Source organism: Lepidochelys kempii, chromosome 8, assembly GCF_965140265.1.
Source record: "Lepidochelys kempii isolate rLepKem1 chromosome 8, rLepKem1.hap2, whole genome shotgun sequence".
Taxonomy (NCBI): domain Eukaryota; kingdom Metazoa; phylum Chordata; order Testudines; family Cheloniidae; genus Lepidochelys; species Lepidochelys kempii.
Genome location: NC_133263.1, coordinates 78,953,564 through 78,972,230, shown reverse-complemented (window position 1 = coordinate 78,972,230; position 18,667 = coordinate 78,953,564). Strand labels below are relative to the sequence as shown.

Genomic DNA, 18,667 nt, shown 5'->3' with positions numbered 1-18,667 from the left:
TTTAATAATCATAAATTTCAGAAACTGTGGGGTTTCCAACCCCAAATGGGATTGGGGAGGAGGGGGAAGGTTGCAAGCCTACTGTGGGAGGAGGGGTCATGGTATTACCACCCTTACTTCTGTGCTGCCGCCTTCAGAGCTGGGCAGCTGCTGGCTAGGCACCGAGCTCTGAACGCAGCGCCACCGCCAGCAGCCGTGCAGAAGAGGTAAGGGTGGCCACACCACAACATGCCACATTCACTTCTGCATGGCTTCTAGCAGCGGCGCTGCCTTCAGTGCTGGGCTCTTGCCAGCAGTTGCCACTTTCCGGCCACCCAACTCTGTGAAAATTGGTCTCTCCTACAATAGCCAGATTTCATGGGGGAGATCAGATTTTTTACGGCCATGAATTTGGTTGGGCCCTAATTATAATTATATTATATACACACACTTTTATGCTTCTGACTTACAATATCTTAGCCACTTGGAAATGGAAGATTTTGAAGCCTTCATACCCTTTGACACTGGATAATAAAGCACATAGAATCATAGAATATCAGGGTTGGAAGGGACCCCTGAAGGTCATCTAGTCCAACCCCCTGCTCGAAGCAGGACCAATTCCCAGTTAAATCATCCCAGCCAGGGCTTTGTCAAGCCTGACCTTAAAAACCTCTAAGGAAGGAGATTCTACCACCTCCCTAGGTAACGCATTCCAGTGTTTCACCACCCTCTTAGTGAAAAAGTTTTTCCTAATATCCAATCTAAACCTCCCCCACTGCAACTTGAGACCATTACTCCTCGTTCTGTCATCTGCTACCATTGAGAACAGTCTAGAGCCATCCTCTTTGGAACCCCCTTTCAGGTAGTTGAAAGCAGCTATCAAATCCCCCCTCATTCTTCTCTTCTGCAGGCTAAACAATCCCAGCTCCCTCAGCCTCTCCTCATAACTCATGTGTTCCAGTCCCCTAATCATTTTTGTTGCCCTTCGCTGGACTCTCTCCAATTTATCCACATCCTTCTTGAAGTGTGGGGCCCAAAACTGGACACAGTACTCCAGATGAGGCCTCACCAATGTCGAATAGAGGGGAACGATCACGTCCCTCGATCTGCTCGCTATGCCCCTACTTATACATCCCAAAATGCCATTGGCCTTCTTGGCAACAAGGGCACACTGCTGACTCATATCCAGCTTCTCGTCCACTGTCACCCCTAGGTCCTTTTCTGCAGAACTGCTGCCTAGCCATTCGGTCCCTAGTCTGTAGCTGTGCATTGGGTTCTTCCGTCCTAAGTGCAGGACCCTGCACTTATCCTTATTGAACCTCATCAGATTCCTTTTGGCCCAATCTTCCAATTGGTCTAGGTCCTTCTGTATCCTATCCCTCCCCTCCAGCGTATCTACCACTCCTCCCAGTTTAGTATCATCCGCAAATTTGCTGAGAGTGCAATCCACACCATCCTCCAGATCATTTATGAAGATATTGAATAAAACCGGCCCCAGGACCGACCCTTGGGGCACTCCACTTGATACCGGCTGCCAACTAGACATGGAGCCATTGATCACTACCCGTTGAGCCCGACAATTTAGCCAGCTTTCTACCCACCTTATAGTGCATAAAGCATTTGTCCTTCTGACCTAAGATGTACAATGAACAGAGACTTTGAGAGCTCTGCAGACATCCAAAGTATGCAACAGTTTCTCTGTGGAAGGTGTTGGAGCTAGACAGAAGGATGGAAAGACAATTTCCTATGCTCTATGGAACCTGGGGTTAATCTCCAACATTAAAACGTGGTTGATTCTTCGTACCACTTTCTTTATAGAAAGTGCAGTGGTGACGTTCCAGGAAAAGAGGTCCCAACTCAGACAGTTTGCAAACTAACATGATGGCTATCAAAAAGGCCGTGTTAGAAAGCAATTAAGACACGTTCACAATTGATTGCGAACACAGCCCTCTGTGGAGATAGAGGTGGTTAGGGATTATTTAGAAAAGCTGGACGTGCACAAGTCCATGGGGCCGGACGAGTTGCATCCGAGAGTGCTGAAGGAATTGGCGGCTGTGATTGCAGAGCCATTGGCCATTATCTTTGAAAACTCGTGGTGAACCGGGGAAGTCCCGGATGACTGGAAAAAGGCTAATGTAGTGCCAATCTTTAAAAAAGGGAAGAAGGAGGATCCTGGGAACTACAGGCCAGTCAGCCTCACCTCAGTCCCTGGAAAAATCATGGAGCAGGTCCTCAAAGAATCAATCCTGATGCACTTGCATGAGAGGAAAGTGATCAGGAACAGCCAGCATGGATTCACCAAGGGAAGGTCATGCCTGACTAACCTAATCGCCTTTTATGATGAGATTACTGGTTCTGTGGATGAAGGGAAAGCAGTGGATGTATTGTTTCTTGACTTTAGCAAAGCTTTTGACACGGTCTCCCACAGTATTCTTGTCAGCAAGTTAAGGAAGTATGGGCTGGATGAATGCACTATAAGGTGGGTAGAAAGCTGGCTAGATTGTCGGGCTCAACGGGTAGTGATCAATGGCTCCATGTCTAGTTGGCAACCGGTATCAAGTGGAGTGCCCCAAGGGTCGGTTTTGTTCAATATCTTCATAAATGATCTGGAGGATGGTGTGGATTGCACTCTCAGCAAATTTGCGGATGATACTAACCTGGGAGGAGTGGTAGATACGCTGGAGGGGAGGGATAGGATACAGAAGGACCTAGACAAATTGGAGGATTGGGCCAACAGAAATCTGATGAGGTTCAATAAGGATAAGTGCAGGGTCCTGCACTTAGAATGGAAGAATCCAATGCACCGCTACAGACTAGGGACCGAATGGCTAGGCAGCAGTTCTGCGGAAAAGGACCTAGGGGTGACAGTGGACGAGAAGCTGGATATGAGTCAGCAGTGTGCCCTTGTTGCCAAGAAGGCCAATGGCATTTTGGGCCCCACACTTCAAGAAGGATGTGGATAAATTGGAGAGAGTCCAGCGAAGGGCAACAAAAATGATTAGGGGTCTGGAACACATGACTTATGAGGAGAGGCTGAGGGAGCTGGGATTGTTTAGCCTGCAGAAGAGAAGAATGAGGGGGGATTTGATAGCTGCTTTCAACTACCTGAAAGGGGGTTCCAAAGAGGATGGCTCTAGACTGTTCTCAGTGGTAGCAGATGACAGAACGAGGAGTAATGGTCTCAAGTTGCAGTGGGGGAGGTTTAGACTGGATATTAGGAAAAACTTTTTCACTAAGAGGGTGGTGAAACACTGGAATGCGTTACCTAGGGAGGTGGTAGAATCTCCTTCCTTAGAGGTTTTTAAGGTCAGGCTTGACAAAGCCCTGGCTGGGATGATTTAACTGGGAATTGGTCCTGCTTCGAGCAGGGGGTTGGACTAGATGACCTTCAGGGGTCCCTTCTAACCCTGATATTCTATGATTCTATGATTCAAATGGATGACCTGTCATGGCACTGAGAACCAGATAAGAGCCCACAAAAGAACTCTCTGTACTTCAGGAGGAAGAAAAGATACTGCTCCAAACAAACAAAAACTCACCACACCCACACCATACTGGACATCTGGATAAAAGGATATCTACTACTTGTCTGCCCCACTAAGGATGCTAGTCAAAGCAGCCACCTGACCTCTATGACCTAGACTGAGTCCATCTTGAAGAAATTCAAGAATCTGCTGATGTGTGGGTGAGACCCCTGCTCTGGTACCAATGGTAAACCAGGCCCTAGAATACGGTGAGTAAGTAGATTTATTAATGAATCTACAAGTATGGCTATTAGCTCTCTGACTAACCTTGTTGGCTTAAGAGGGTCTGTTCAAGAACCAGGCAGCTAGGCTCAGACTGTCTGGATTCTGATGCATGACTGACCCTTTTAGTATCATATCCCTTCTGGATGGATAGCAGATGGGAGCTCTTTGTATTTTGTCAAGTAGGTCAGAGAACTGAGGCCTCCTTGACCAGAATGGGGACAGCAGAATTACCAGAGCTTCAGCTTCTTGACTGATCTTCTGTAGCATTCTGGCGAAGGAGAGGAAAGGCACGTAAGAGTCTGTTTTGCCAATCTTTGTGACATCTGTTGCCTTAGCTTTGTGATGCTGCCAGCAGGAAAAAACATAAACCTTGTGATTCAGGTGGGAGGCAAACAGAGCCCTTGCTGGGAGACCAAATTCTTTAACCAGTAGATGGAACACCTCTCGGTGTAGTTCCCACTTGGGACTGTCTAGTTTTGGCCTGCTGAGCCAGTTGACCGTAACTTTCAATCTTCCCTTGGACATAAAGAGAGAACTGACTGAAGGCTCTCTTTTGCCCAAGTCATCAGGAGGTGAGCTTCTCTCGGAGGGACTGTACAACTCATTGTCCTTTTCTGCTGAAATAAGACATGGCTGAGGTTTTGCCTGTCATGATCAGCATAAGAGTAGAGCCCGGATATGGGAGCAGAGCCTCAAGACCATATCAGATTGCCCTGAGCCCTTGCCAGTTTATACTTTGCTTACTTTCTTGTTTGGGCTAGATCCTTGAACAGTCCTTGATCCTGTGTGATAATTTTGTCCCTCCAGGCTTGCATCTATGGCAGTAACTGTCCTGACTACTTTGCCTATTGAAAGCTTGCTTTGAATCTGCTCAGTCTTCATGGAGAAAGATACTTTTACTGAGGGGTGGATAAGAAATAACGGAGGGAGGGATAAGAGAAATCTCTATAGTGGCCCAATGTGAGCACAGGCCCACTTGAGAGGGGCCTGAGTCTCCACAGCACAGGCACAGATCTCCCAGCAGGCACTCAATCAGCAGTGAGGTGCAGGAGACAGTGTCTGGCTTTCCCTCTCTTCTTAGCCTTCTCTGCCACGCTGCACTCTGCTTGGGTGAAGAGAAGGGATGGACTATGGGGAGAAAGGGAATCCCCTCTGCCAACAAAGGCAGATGGTGACAGCTTGGAGATTTAAAGCCATTTTTTAAACTGCTCTGCAGCAGGGAGGCACTGAAGCAGCAGACAAAAATATGGCAGTTTCTCAAAGGTGGCAGGATAGGTGTGGTTCCAATGACAGACAGGTTTGGCCTGCCTCCAAAGCTGCATAGACAGAGGCCCAATGTCATGGATCTGTGGCCCTCATTACAAATAAGAAATACCATTTACAGGTAGCTATTCTAATTTCTTTTAGACGAAGACCCCACACCACAGCTCTAATTATACTAGTACATTAAAAACCACCACCAAAAATAGTACATAAATCTTCCAAAGTCACAAGTCACAATTCTGTGATGCAAACCATTATAAAGAGGTGTCATTTTTCAACATTTTGCAGGTTATACCAGCACTGACTAAACTGTACAGTTAGGGTTCATTTTTATACAATTCTATATTTTGACATTTGAATTTTGTATATACTAATGTTTATAAAAAATGTACTTTTCAGTTTGCACACCATATCTACTTCTCCTTGACTGCAGGCCAAAAAAGCACACTTTTTATTTGCAACCACTAAAACTTGTGTCTTACAGATCCAGATCAGCTCACACTATCACCAATTTTTTCTAATTTAGAATCTAGTTTACTTTTAAAAGGGATTACTTTATCATAAAGAATTAAAAGTACTTTTATAAGAATTTTATATTTGCAATTTTGCTTTGGGACAAATACTAAATATTTGGATTTACTTATATTATATCTATTTCTATTTCTCAGTAACTTAAAATATTAAGCATGGCCAGGACTATAAATCAAGGAAATTAACTTGCAAATCCTTATTCACATGAGTAGTACATAAGTGAGTAATCCTACTAATTCTGGAACTACTTGTATGAGCGAGAACTAAAAGCAAACAAGAATCTGCAGGATTAGTCCCCAAGACACTAGTACAGTATTTAAAGAAAAAGCCTATTCAGTATACTGTTTGGAAGGACTGCTGAGAAGTAATTAAATCCCAACTTTTATGTTGTACTGAAGAACAGTTTTCAAAACCATAGTAGTGTTTTCAAGAAATTAAAAACAAAATAATTGGTATCTCTGCTTTAAAAAAAAAAGACAAAAACAATATCTCATTAATAAAAAGAACACCCTAACCATGAAAAAAAAAACACTAAAAACCAATTATGTTATTAGGAACACAGATAAAAGCATTGTTTTTGTATTTAACCGACACTAGTACCCTTTGCTCAGACTTCTTCCTTGCTAGTAAAAGCAGACGTGCTAAACAATCATGGGGCATTTGACAAGAGTTACTGCTTGATGTATTTGAGTCGATGAAGATATAGACATTTATCTACTGCATAGCAATTGTTTGTGTAATTCAGACTCTGTACTAATACAAATAAAGTTCAATTGGACGTGCTGCCCTTCATGTAGTAATTTTGTCTGGATGAGCCGTCATTTTAAATTTGACTGAAAATAACTGTAGACACCTTAACTGGATTAAAAGCAGCACTAACTACTCCTCCACAATAAAGCCAATTACTTAACAGCAGGGACCCACTTCATCATCAATTAATCCAGTCAATGTGATCACTATTCAATGCACACACAAGAGAGCTGCTTTAAAATAGTTTAATTAACTCAATACAAAGTAAACTTCACAGGAGAAATCCATAATCAATTTTCCCAGACTTCATTACAGACATAGATTCAAAGCGCAAATTAATCTGACGGGATATAACTTTGATTCTCCAACATGAAAAACTGTAGTCAGTTTTGCCTAATACATAAAGGGGTTTAGTCTTTCAAAAGGAGCAAGTGACCCATATTAATGTTCCTGAGCATCACATATGTATTGAGAGATTAATCTCTTAAATGGATCAAACACAGTTTGTAGGACTAGTACACACTGGTCTACTTATTCTGTCACATTTTGCAACCAAATGCAATAGGACCAGTTATTTAATACAGACTACAAAGCAAGATATTTTTAACTTGAATGGAAATTCTAGACCGTCACATATACTTTGCAGCTTACACACACACACACTCCTACCTCTGCTACATTTCCAAACAAAAGCACAAAATGTGGGTTCCTAGATGTGACAGTACATTATGGCACAAATGGCTGGTTATAGAGGGTAAAATCTGTATGTGACCTAAGGAGCAACAGGATGAGTTTCAGAGCCAGAGCTCCAGCTCCAGGGAATGTCTACACTGCTATTTTTAGGGTTGTAGCACAAGCCCCAGCCTGTAGACCATGACTCTGAATCTTGCTGACACAGCTTTTTTTTTTTTTTTGGGGGGGGGGGGGGGAGGAGCAGAGGACGGGACAGTATAGACATACCCTAGGTGACGGTCTCCTAAATCCCATTTTCAACAGTGACTTAGGCACTTGGGACTTGGGCAAAATAGCTTAGTACACAGACTTTTTATCTGCAAAGTTTTTACCAAACAACAGTAATTAATATTCACAATATGGATATTAATATGCCCATTTTATATAGGGAAACTGAGGATGACAAATTAAGTGACTTGTCCAAGGGGACAAAGTTCAACAGACTTTGGCGGGAAGGATAGCACAGCGCTTTGAGCATTGCCTGCTAAACCTAGGGTTGTGAGTTCAATCCTTGAGGGGACCACTTAGGGATCTGGGGCAAAAATTGGGGATTGGTCCTGCTTTGAGCAGGGGGTTGGACTAGATGACTTCCTGAGATCCCTTCCAACTCTGATATTCTATGATTCTATGAACCAGATCTGGAATTAGAACTCGGGAGTATCTTGTCTCCCATTCCTGTGCTCAGATAACATCTCTCTCTCACTCAGTAGGATACTACAAGTCAAGGTCAGCAAGTTGCTTGACCCTGTCAATGAGAAGTTATTCCTTTTTAGGGGCTGACACCAACCTCAATATATATTCAGCTGAAACAATAATTAAAACTGGAGTATAACACACTTAAGGTATGTCTACACTGCAAGAAAAGATCTGCAGTTAGCCTAGGTCAGTTAACTCGGGCTTGTGGGGCTCAGTGCGGGGCTAAAAAATTGCAGTGTAGATGTTCTGGCTCACACTGGAGCCTGGACTCTGGGACTCTGCTTGTAGGGGTGCGAGAGCGTCCCTGGGCCCAGGCTCCAGCCCAAGCCTGGATATCTACACTGCAATTTTATAGTCCCACAGCCTGAGCCTGCTGACCTAGGATAGCCGCAGGTCTTTTATACAGCGTAGACATAACCATTGATGAATACGATAAATAGGGACAAGCCAGCACAACTTCTTCTCCCATCTATTAGACATTTTTGAGGGAGACAACAAGATAGCAGATAAAGGAGACAGCGTTGATATAATTTATACGGATGTTCAGAAAGCCTTTGATAAAAATCCCAAACAAGAGACTTCTGAGGAAGTTAAGTAGTTACAGAGCTAGCGTTAAAGTTCTACCTAGGGTTAGAATTAGCTAAGACATAGAAAACAAAATATGTTGTATTTGTGCATCATCAACAGAATTGTTAACCAAGCTCACGCTGTAAACTTTTTATTGTTGGCAAGGTGTGAGCCATAACGAACCAGTTTACATTTCAGATTCCAAGCTCCATTCAAGGGCTGGTAACCAGGGTTTAAAAAGGACATATTTTTATATTTGAGATGTGCAAATTTGATCCAGAAGTCATAAATACATACAAAATATGGAACCCCACTCTTAGTCACTTTTCAGAGCAGAAATGTGTTTTAAAGGCTCAAAAAATAATACTGTAGATAATTACCATAATTTTCAAACTTGAGTATCTAAAGTTAGGCACCTAAACTCATATTTAGGAGTATAGATAAATGGCTTGATTTTGCAAGGGGCTTAGCACTCGCATTTCCTATTCAAATGAATGTGATCTGTGGATGTTCAACACCTGTGAAAGTTAGGCCACTTATTTAGGTGCCTAACTTTATGAACCCAACTTTGAAAATTATGGCCTACATATTTTATAATCAACTTTCCATCAATTTTATAGAAATGTTCACAATGAAGAGGGGGAAAAAAATGTTTAACTTTCCTATAAAAATAAAGACAGGAGTGTAACATCTCTATATTCCATATCCTTCTTACCTGCTGAACAATATTTAAATGCAGGGCTCTCCTCTATTGTTGTCGCACTCTGAGTCTTGCACACAAAACTCTGCTTGTGCAGCTGCACATACTCCATGGAATGTATGGAATCTGCTTGATTAATTTCACTGGCCTGACCCATTTGATTGTCTCCTGCAGATTCTGAGAAGTATGGAAGGCCTTTATTGTGCCCCATTACTTTAATCAAGTCACTCCCAGGCAACATCTTGAAACTGGTGGTATGGGAGTCCAAATTAACAGAGTTTTTCCCAGTAAAACAATGGACTCTGGGGAAGTCAGGCTCATCATCTTCAGGGATAGGATTGTACCATATTTCTCCTTCATCATCTGCATCATTATCCTCACTGAAGTCTAAAGTACAGTTTCTCAAAACTGAAGGGCTTGTAGAATGGTGAACAGCAGTTACAGAACTATAGATTCTTGCAGGACATTCCTTTCCTATAGGTGATTTGGGAGGAACCTGTGGCAGTTTAGGTCCAGGTAATGGACTGGAAGATTTGGGTACATGGATAGTGTTTCCTTGCATTTTCTTACAGATATTTTCTTCTTCCAGATTAGGGGCCTTTAAAGTACTCTGATGTAGCCAGTTACGTTTCTTAGAAACTGTGATGCTGTCAAGCTGTGGCCTATGCTCATGGACTTCACTGGCCACAAGAATTTTAAGTTCTCTCCCGCTTGTGGAGGATATGTAAATATTTTCAATTAAATCTGTTATTAAAAGAGGAAAAAGAGATGCTTAGAACATTCTTCCAGTTTTGATCTAACACAAACACATACACTGTCATGTCCCATCCACACTAAATCCAGTCCCACAGGACAAAAGAAATGTTGTGCTATCATGAACTTAATTTCAATCCATCAAAAGACAACAATTGTGCACGTAGTAAAGAAACAAAAATATCTTTTGACATAGCAATGGAAGTGATAGTACAAGCACGTCTGTACTTGTTCCACATTCCAAGAATATGCACATAACAAAACAGAATGTGGGGAAGCAGTCAATCTGACACTCCTATCGATAATGAGGATATAACAGACATGCAATATTAACTTTAATATATCTCATGACATACATGATATTCTTGACTATGGTCTAGATCCTGCAAGGTGCCACGTGTCTTCTGAGAGCTGATAAAGGGTCTCAGCTCTCAATGAAAGACCACCACATCACAGGACCAGGCCCTAAGTGAGATGCAATTTCAAGCTGCCAAAAAACTGTGCAGAGTCCAAGTCTATAGAAAGTACTTGAGAGAACATGGTTCTGTCTCCAAAACAGAGTTTAATGTTAACAGCACTTGTATAGAAACGTTCAAGGTACTATTTCCATTTAACATTTATATCTTCTTTAAAATCTCACCCACATTGTTGGCATTTGTAAAATATTGAAGGATTAACACTGAAATTGAAATGTAAACTGATCAAGTAAAGTTGCTCTGTGTGTTTCAGTGTCTTAACACACTACTTCAGAAATGAAAGTGCTTTGGTAGTACCCCAGATCAACTTTATAGGCACCCTCCAGTCTTAAAGGTCCTGCCCTAAATCAAGCACATCAAATACAATTCTGCTCCACTTATTAGAAACTCCATTAAGTACCCAATTTTATCAGTACTTCGATGGTCGCTGTAAATTTCTTCATATTATGTTTTGTAAAGAACAAAAGAGACAGTCACTTAAGACTGTTTCACTTTGTTAAAATTTATCTAGGAACAAGTTACTTATAAAAGTTCATTGAGCCAAAAAGCAATGTCCTAAAAATGTCAGGTTTCAGAGTAGCAGCCGTGTTAGTCTGTATTCACATCCGATGAAGTGAGCTGTAGCTCACGAACGCTTACACTCAAATAAATTGGTTAGTCTCTAAGGTGCCACAAGTACTCCTTTTCTTTTTGTCCTAAAAATGTCATCATAGCACAGTATTCCTATTATCAAAGTACAATACAAATGAAAAAAAAATACTAATTATGTATTGACACTTAAGTTTTGCTTGTGCCTTTATTTACATACAATCTGAAGGTTTTGAGTTTTTCTACTGAATTAAATACAGATTGCAGTTCTTCTTCACCAGACATATAAATTACATAGTACTACAAAGTTGATTGTTCATTACATTTATTTTAACTTAGATGTCAGCACTTTACATTAATGTAAAGTTCACATTAAACGCAAAATTCAGGCTCCAGCATTTTAATAAGTAAATGTGAAGTACCCTCTACCTAAGATCAAGATGAACACACAGATTTGCAAAACAAGTCTATTTTATTTCTACTGTAGCTATGCATCAAGTCTGTACAGTATAATTAACAGATTCCTTCTAATTAAAGTCATTTTATTTCCCCATGAATACCTGTAAAAGAATGCATGCAGGCAGCATTTAATGCTCTTTGAACAACCAATACTTAAAATACTTTTGCTAACTACTTTAACGATTATGTTTGCTGAAGAAGTCTTGTTTTGCAATAAATCTAGAGAATTTATAACCATTGAACATTTAACTAGGCATACTCCTAAAACAAAACTTCAGCAAAATAGTATTTAAGTAGCAAAAACAACCCTGAAGTACATTTTGCAGCACTCTTGTTCAGTGTGCATTACATATGTAGGTTAAAAACTGTGAAAAACACAGTGTAGAAATTACCAATATATAAATGGTGTACAGCTTATGACAAAACAAACACACTGTTTAAGGACAAGTCAAGGATCACATCGATTTTGATATTTGAACTCAATATTAGCATTAACTGTGAACAACAATTCAGCCATGCTTAAATTGAGTATATTGGGTGTCTATACAAGGGTTTGTTTTGTGCAGATGCTGCTGTATTGGTGTAAAACCCTAGTGTACATAGGCTGCATCAGTGCAGTTACAGTAGCATAGCTATACTCATACTAAAAAGACCTAGTGCAGACAATCCCTCTGTTTAAAGCTATTGTAATGTTTATTGACTTTGCCTGTTTATTAAGGAAATCTTAATAATGGTTCTGATGTGAAGACCTATATTTCTGTCTACAATAAAAAGGCAGTTATTTCAACTTGCTTTTTAATTAATTTCCCTCTCCATTATTTTTCTTGCTGTTATTGTTGCTCCAAATAATTACATCTTCTATTTTGAACATTTATATTTTGTATCATTTGTAATTAGACATTACACAAAGTCAGAAATATTTATTTAAACCAGTACAGTATATGCTAGGAATGCTTGCTTTCTACATCTGATTGCTGGCTTTCTACATCTGATTGCTGCAATAAAATCCTCAATTTTCCAGTAACAGCCCAAGGAATTGTTCCTATCTAACAATTTAAATAGATGGAACATTCAAGTATTCTATTTCTACAACAAAAATATCTGTGTTACTGCCAGCATTGCATAGAAATGTGTGCCCTTTAGCATTAGTTAGGAAATCTTACAATCCTCAGAAGGGCAGACTCTTAAAAATTATACACACGCCCAAATATACAAACCAATCATATGTCTGAAATCTGGGCCTAAGCTACCTTTTACTCCTAGAACAGCAAAGGCTCAAAGTACATATATATGATAACATATACCAGTACAGTGTTCAATATTCCAATTACAACTTTACTTGAAAGGCTTACTAAGGAATACAATGATAAAACGTGTTGAGAATTCTTGAATAACTTCCCATGACATGATTTGCTGCTGTATCACAATTTGAATTTCAGAAATACTATTCTCACTCTTATACTTTATGCAGACAATAATAAGAAAGCTTACTACTGCCAAAATTCATTGTCAGTATTACAAATTTTCAAAAAAAAAAATCTTATCTTAAATCCAGAACCAGCCAAATGGTATACTTCAATTTAAATGTCAAGTCCGTCACTTACAATCAAATGACAGACAGCTGTATTGGTAAGCTCTGAACTTCTCCTTTATATGGTCTTAGGCCCTGATCCTACAATCCTTTACACACATGCTTAACTTCAGTACAACAAGAAGTGCCACTTAGGTCAACGGCAGTAGTAAAGTTAAGCACATGCGTTAAGGATTGCAGGATCAGAGCCTTGATTTCGAAAGGCATTTTTACTTTGAAATCTCACATATACCACATGAAAGGACAAGGAGAAGCACAGAGAAATCTAACACAAATCTTTCAATATACCTCATACATATCTCATGAATGTTCTGATTTATCTGAACTGCTCAATGTACTTTTCAAAACAATTAAAGCAATTCATTTTATAAATATCTATAATGTCTAAATATTTTTAAAATCTTACAGAAGTATCAAATTTCTGAACGTCAGCTCTGAAGTTTGCTACCTCATCCACTTTTGCAGTTAAGACTCAATATGTTTATATTATTGTAGCTGACAAAAAATGAAGAAAACAGCCAGAGACAGAAGTCAATATATTATTAGCCATTACTGAAAAAGCTTCAGATAGATCCTAGTGAAAATGTGTATTTTGTGAAGTCCCAATATGCAAGTACTGCCTTGTCTGGACAATAAGTATGCACTATTTGACAGAAATACAGCTCTAAGAGTACAATTAGTTCAGTAAGCTGACTGACATTTTGAAGATTTTCGGAAAATCTATTAACTACTACTATTAACTTTAGTAGTGATCAGGCCTTAAATAAGTAGAAGGATTTTAGAAATATGTAGGTCATGCTGTCCTTTACCCTTTGTTCTAAGGCAGTCTTATTTATAATAATATTCTCTAGATAAAATTATTTGTATTATTACAGCACCTAGGAGTCCCAGTGTGCCAGACGCTGTACAAAACAGAACAAAAAAGATGATCCCTTCCCAAAGAGCCTCAGTCCAATGTTTGTTTATTATGGTTTTCTTTAAAGCTAACTATTCAATTTACCTTGTAATATACTGACTGACTACTAACTAAATATTTCTTTATAAAAGAGTAGGACCCAATTTTACAAACATGCACATGCAGATCAGGTCTCAGTCTTTCAACTCGATTGAGGTAAAGGTTAATATTTTGTCTATCAACTGTGTGTAGAAAATTTCTCAACAAAAGGTCACACTCTACCTTTCTAAGCCATATTTTTTGGATGTCAGGATTGGTTGACAACCAAGCTTTTAATTAAGTGGGAAGAGAGTTTTTGCAGTTCCCCATCTAGATCAAAATAGCTCATTCCCAGAATTAATTTAGACTCCAATATTTTTTTTGTTCAAACCAAACTAACAATTAACTTGCAAACATTCAAGTAAATTAGAAAAATAAATTAAAAGAATTATGGAGCAAGCAGCAGTACAAAGAAAAAGCCTGGGGTGTTATAAAACATTTAAATATTGAACAAAGTAGGGGCCCCAATTCTGCAACTTTTTAGTCACATGAGCAGTATTTACTTCTAGGGTTACTCATTCCTGGAAGTGGTTGCAGGGGTCAAGCCCTAAATCTGGATATGCCAAAGCACACTGTGTTTATTTGCGTTAAGTTATAAAGCAAACAAGATTGGGTAAAAAGGGAGATTGTTAAGAACCAGCACAAAATTAATTTTGTTCAACTGAAAGGCTGGTCGTTAAATTTAAAGCCCTTTTCAGTTTTAAGAGATGAGTTTTATTGCCCAGAATAATGAACAGATTATTTATTTTAATTAGAAGGTGTAGGTGTACACAAACAATTTCCAAACCTGAATGAGTTGCTTAAAATATGCAATACTGTATAAGAGAGACAATACCAATCATTTGGGATTATATTTGTTCAGTTAACTTCCTACTTGAGTTTACTGCAAGTAAACATATGGGCTTTTTAAATTAAAAAAGGACTGCTTTATGATTTCAACATATTATAGTGGTTATCTATATGTAAATCATTTTACTCTGGTGTACACAATAACACAAGTGTAAATTACAAAATTCTAACAAACATATACATCATTTTGGTACTATTTTTAATGATGCACAATCAGAGCTACTAAAAATAATTTGTGGAAGTACCATTTTGTGGATTCATCTCAAATTCGCCCCCCCCCCTTTCTATGAAAGTTAAAACCAATTTTCACAGTAAAAAAGCCATTTCACTGGAGAAATGGAAAACGTTTGCCTTAAAACACACCATAATTTTGCCTATGGCAACGTTTTGCCACATTCACAACTGCAGTACTGTTAGTGACAGAACTAGCAAGTGCAATCTACCTCAAATCAAGAAAACACCCAAAGTTCTATATGTGAGTATTCAGAGGGAAATCTAGGACTTCACACAGCTCCAGTATTAACCTCTAATTTGCAGATGATACTCGACTTTTTAGGTATGCTGCTTTTATAGGTGCATGAACCTGTAATAAATATCTGTAATCGCTGATGCCAACCCCTAGAACCAAGAACGCTAGGTGTGTTATACTAAAACTACATAGGCATTCCCCTGCTATACAGCAACCTGAGACATTACACTAGCATTTCATTATCATCCTGTAAGGAACGGTTGAACGTTGCCTCCAAACTGCAGGCTACCCTCCACCATTCAGTCACCACCCCTTAGTAAGACAGACCAGAGGTGGGGTTAATTTGGCTCCAGGCCTTCCAGCGCACAAGCTGCTTGGCGGAGTGTGACAGGCTGAAGCCAGGCCCAAGCGGTGTGGGGGCCTGGTCGCCATCCCCGCAAACATACCTGTCAGCAGAACTCTTTGGTCCGGGGGAGCTGCCTGGGCCTTGCTTCCCTGCCCTCTCCAAGCCGGCGGAGTTGCGGGCCCCTCTTCTCCAAGGTCTGGCTGAGCAGGCAGCGCCGCACCTGTCCCAATGGCTCTGGGGTCAGCGGAGGAAGCCCCAGCCCCGATGCGCCCCTTCATTCCCAGGGACAGCAGGCGCCCTTTACACATCCACTTCTGCAGCTTCCCGACGCTGACCGCGGGCGGCCTGAAGGGGCTCTGGGAGGCATGCGGGCGGCTGCCGGGGCACGCTGCCGGGAACCCGCCCCCAGCCGCTGCCTCTGGCGGCGCGGAGCCCTGGGCACTGAGCAGCAGCAGCCGCTCGGCCTGGCGCGCCCCCGCGCCCCGATCCGGGCTCTCCCCGCAGCTGACTGAGCGCTCTGCGGCTGCAGGAGCGTCGATTCCCCCGCGGCCGCCCTCCGGCCGCGCCCGGTCCCAGGCCGGGCCAGGAGGCTCGCCCTGCAGCAGGTGCCCCGGGGCGGGCTCCACGAGGTGGTAGCGGATCACGCTGTCGCTCAGACACCGCTGCAGAGGCGGTGGCTTCGCGGGGCGGCCGGGGGACAGAAGGGAGAGGTTCCCTAGGCTCTGACCCCCGTGCCTGTGAGGCGCCAGCTGGCCGGGACGCCCTGCGGAGCCCTGGGCGGGCGGTGGCGGCCAGGCGGTGGCGGGCACCTGGTGCTGCGGGCTGCCCTCCCCGGAGGAGGAGGAGGACCAGGCATCGCTGCTCTCCGCTGCCCCGCAAGAGGCGACGGGCTGGGGGAACCCTCCAGCGCAGGCGGGGCTGGCCGGGGGCAGGTCGTGCATGGCATGGATCAGCAGGTAATAGGCCTCCTGCAGCTGGCTCCGCAGCCTGCCCGTGCTCTCCCGGGTCCCAGCCAAGCGGCCCTCCCCTCGGCCCTGGGCACGGGCGGCAGGTAGCCCCTGCGCCTCGGCCGGGCGGCAGCCCCAGGGCACAGTCTCATTATCGTAGTAATCGCCCTCCTCGCCGTCAGGAGCACGCCGCGCGGGGGCAGACCGGGGCTGCGGGGCTGGGTCCCCCGGGGAACAGCCAGGGGTGGCCGGGGCTCCTGGTGTCCCTTCCCCCAGAGCTGCGGGGCCATGCGGTGCCTTCCCCCGCCGGGGCCAGCCGGGCTGCCGCTGTCCAGACTCCTCCGGGCTCCCAGCCCCCGGGGGCACCGAGACCTCCCGGCTGCTGGGCTGAGCCCACGGCGCCCCCCTGGCCTGTGGCTGCTGCTGGGCTTTACCTTGAGGGGCGCCGGTCCCCCCGCGGGGGTGCGCGCCTGCCGCCGCCCCGCGTTGGGACCTCCTGCCCCGCAGCTTGGAGAGGGTCCTGCGCAGAGGATCAGCCATGCCTGCCCCCGCCCCCGCCCCGCACCCGCCTGCCTCAGTAGCTGCTGCCCGCCAGCAGGAGGGTGCTGGGTGCCCCCCTGCGCGGCGGCGGCGGGTGCTGGTGGTGGCGGCGGCGCCCCATGGTCGGGCGGGCTCGGTGTGCGTCGCACTCCCTCCCCGCAGCCCTACTCCTGCCGCCGCTCACATACTTGGCATAACTGAGCGGGGTGAGAGGGCGGCCTGCAATGCGCATGCCTTGCTGCCCGCCGCGGAGCGTGCGCGCCCGGCTCTCCCCGCCCGGGCTCCGAGTTAGGGGGGCCGGAGGCGAGGCCAAGGCTCCCCCCCCGACCCGGCTCTGGCCGCTACCCGCTGTCCACGCGCACGGCTGAGGGGGAACCGAGGGGCGAGAAGACACCAGTCCCTCCTTGCAGCTCTTGTTAGGGTCACAGCCCCTTCTGCTCCCCCTAGCCCGCTACATCCATGTGTGCTAATACCTTTAGGGCAGGGGCTTGACTAGAGCATAGAGGGCCTGAATCGCCTTTCCCAGGCCCATACCTGGGAGGGAAAGTGAACGTGCCCTCCCCCAGCTGCACCTAGGCCGTGACTGGAGTGAAGCGCCCAAGGACGCCCCCGCTCCCAGTGTTGCACGGGGGAAGGAATACCGGTGCTATTTGTGGTAAAACAGCGACTAAAGCACGAGGATGGTGCAGAGATTCATTGCCAGGAGGGCTTTGCTTTTGTTTACTCTGTATGAGAAAACTAAGGGAAAAGACCAACAAGTGCAGCAGGTGGCCTTGAACAGCAGCAAACCTGCGCTGGGACTGCACTCAAAGCCCTATTTGCTGACACAGTTTTGAACTAATTTAACAAGTCCCTCTTAAAATGCTTTTATTTTCTCCCTGAAAGAAAACCTGCCTCACCTTGCAGACAACCTAAGTAAGGGTGACCTAGAAAAAGAGGAGGTTCTGTTTTTTTAAAGCATCTAATGAACTGAGGTTTTTTTAAAAAGTTTTTATTTGAATCAGTTTGATTACAAATATATTTACTTTGTTACTCAGGTTTTTCTTGCACGGTGTCTCTCATGTCAAAATTATTAGGTCATGGAATATTTAAAAAGACGAATTTCTAATGTTCTCTCTCACCCTTCCCTCATATGTCCTACCTAAAAGAACAGGCCACAAACCTATTTTTCCTCCTTTTGCACATCACCTTTAAGCTACCTGGTCAATAAAGCCCAACTCTGTTACAGATTTTATAATGTGTGAGAATTGTTCTGAAACAACAGGCACATCCACAGTCATTTGGAGAGGAGCCAACTTACAGAACCCCATTAAAGATTGGCATCAGAGTTGAACATGCTTACACCTGGGCTGAATTTGGCCCCAGTTATTATAGTCTCCAAGACAAATGCCACATTGTAAAGTATAAATGGCATTTTGAAATACCAAAAAGCATGCTTAGTCTTAGGTTTAGAGGGTGGAAATATGTGAATGGTGTCTTCATTATCAAGCCTGCATCTCTACATAAAAACCATATAATTTTAAAAGGGTTACCAATAGAAACACTGATGCTTCTTTTGCTGAGAGAATGGCTTCAGCAGCCTATCGTAGTCAGCAAGATCTTCCTATTAATGCCAGGGGATATTTGTAAAGTGCCTTTCTTTTCTTTCATAGCAAAGAGCTCCAGGAAAGCTTATCTTAGCTCTATTT

At 43.3% G+C, this 18,667-nt stretch overlaps 1 protein-coding gene across 2 annotated transcripts in view; it reads right to left on the bottom strand.

Annotated features, from left to right (window-relative positions):
* The window catches only part of SYDE2 (synapse defective Rho GTPase homolog 2), a 52,587-nt gene extending 35,036 nt beyond the window's left edge, over positions 1–17,551 (bottom strand). The window contains exons 1-2 of one of the 2 annotated variants that reach the window (XM_073357194.1): positions 15,593–17,545; positions 8,983–9,711 (exon numbers count right to left, since the gene is read on the bottom strand). In XM_073357194.1, coding sequence (XP_073213295.1) covers positions 8,983–9,711; positions 15,593–16,979 — 2,116 coding nt within the window. In that variant the 5' untranslated portion in view covers positions 16,980–17,545. Of the gene's footprint in view, positions 1–8,982; positions 9,712–15,592 lie in introns of both variants that reach the window. The other variant, XM_073357195.1, reaches the window with a different exon arrangement.
* Positions 17,552–18,667: the final 1,116 nt, after the last annotated feature.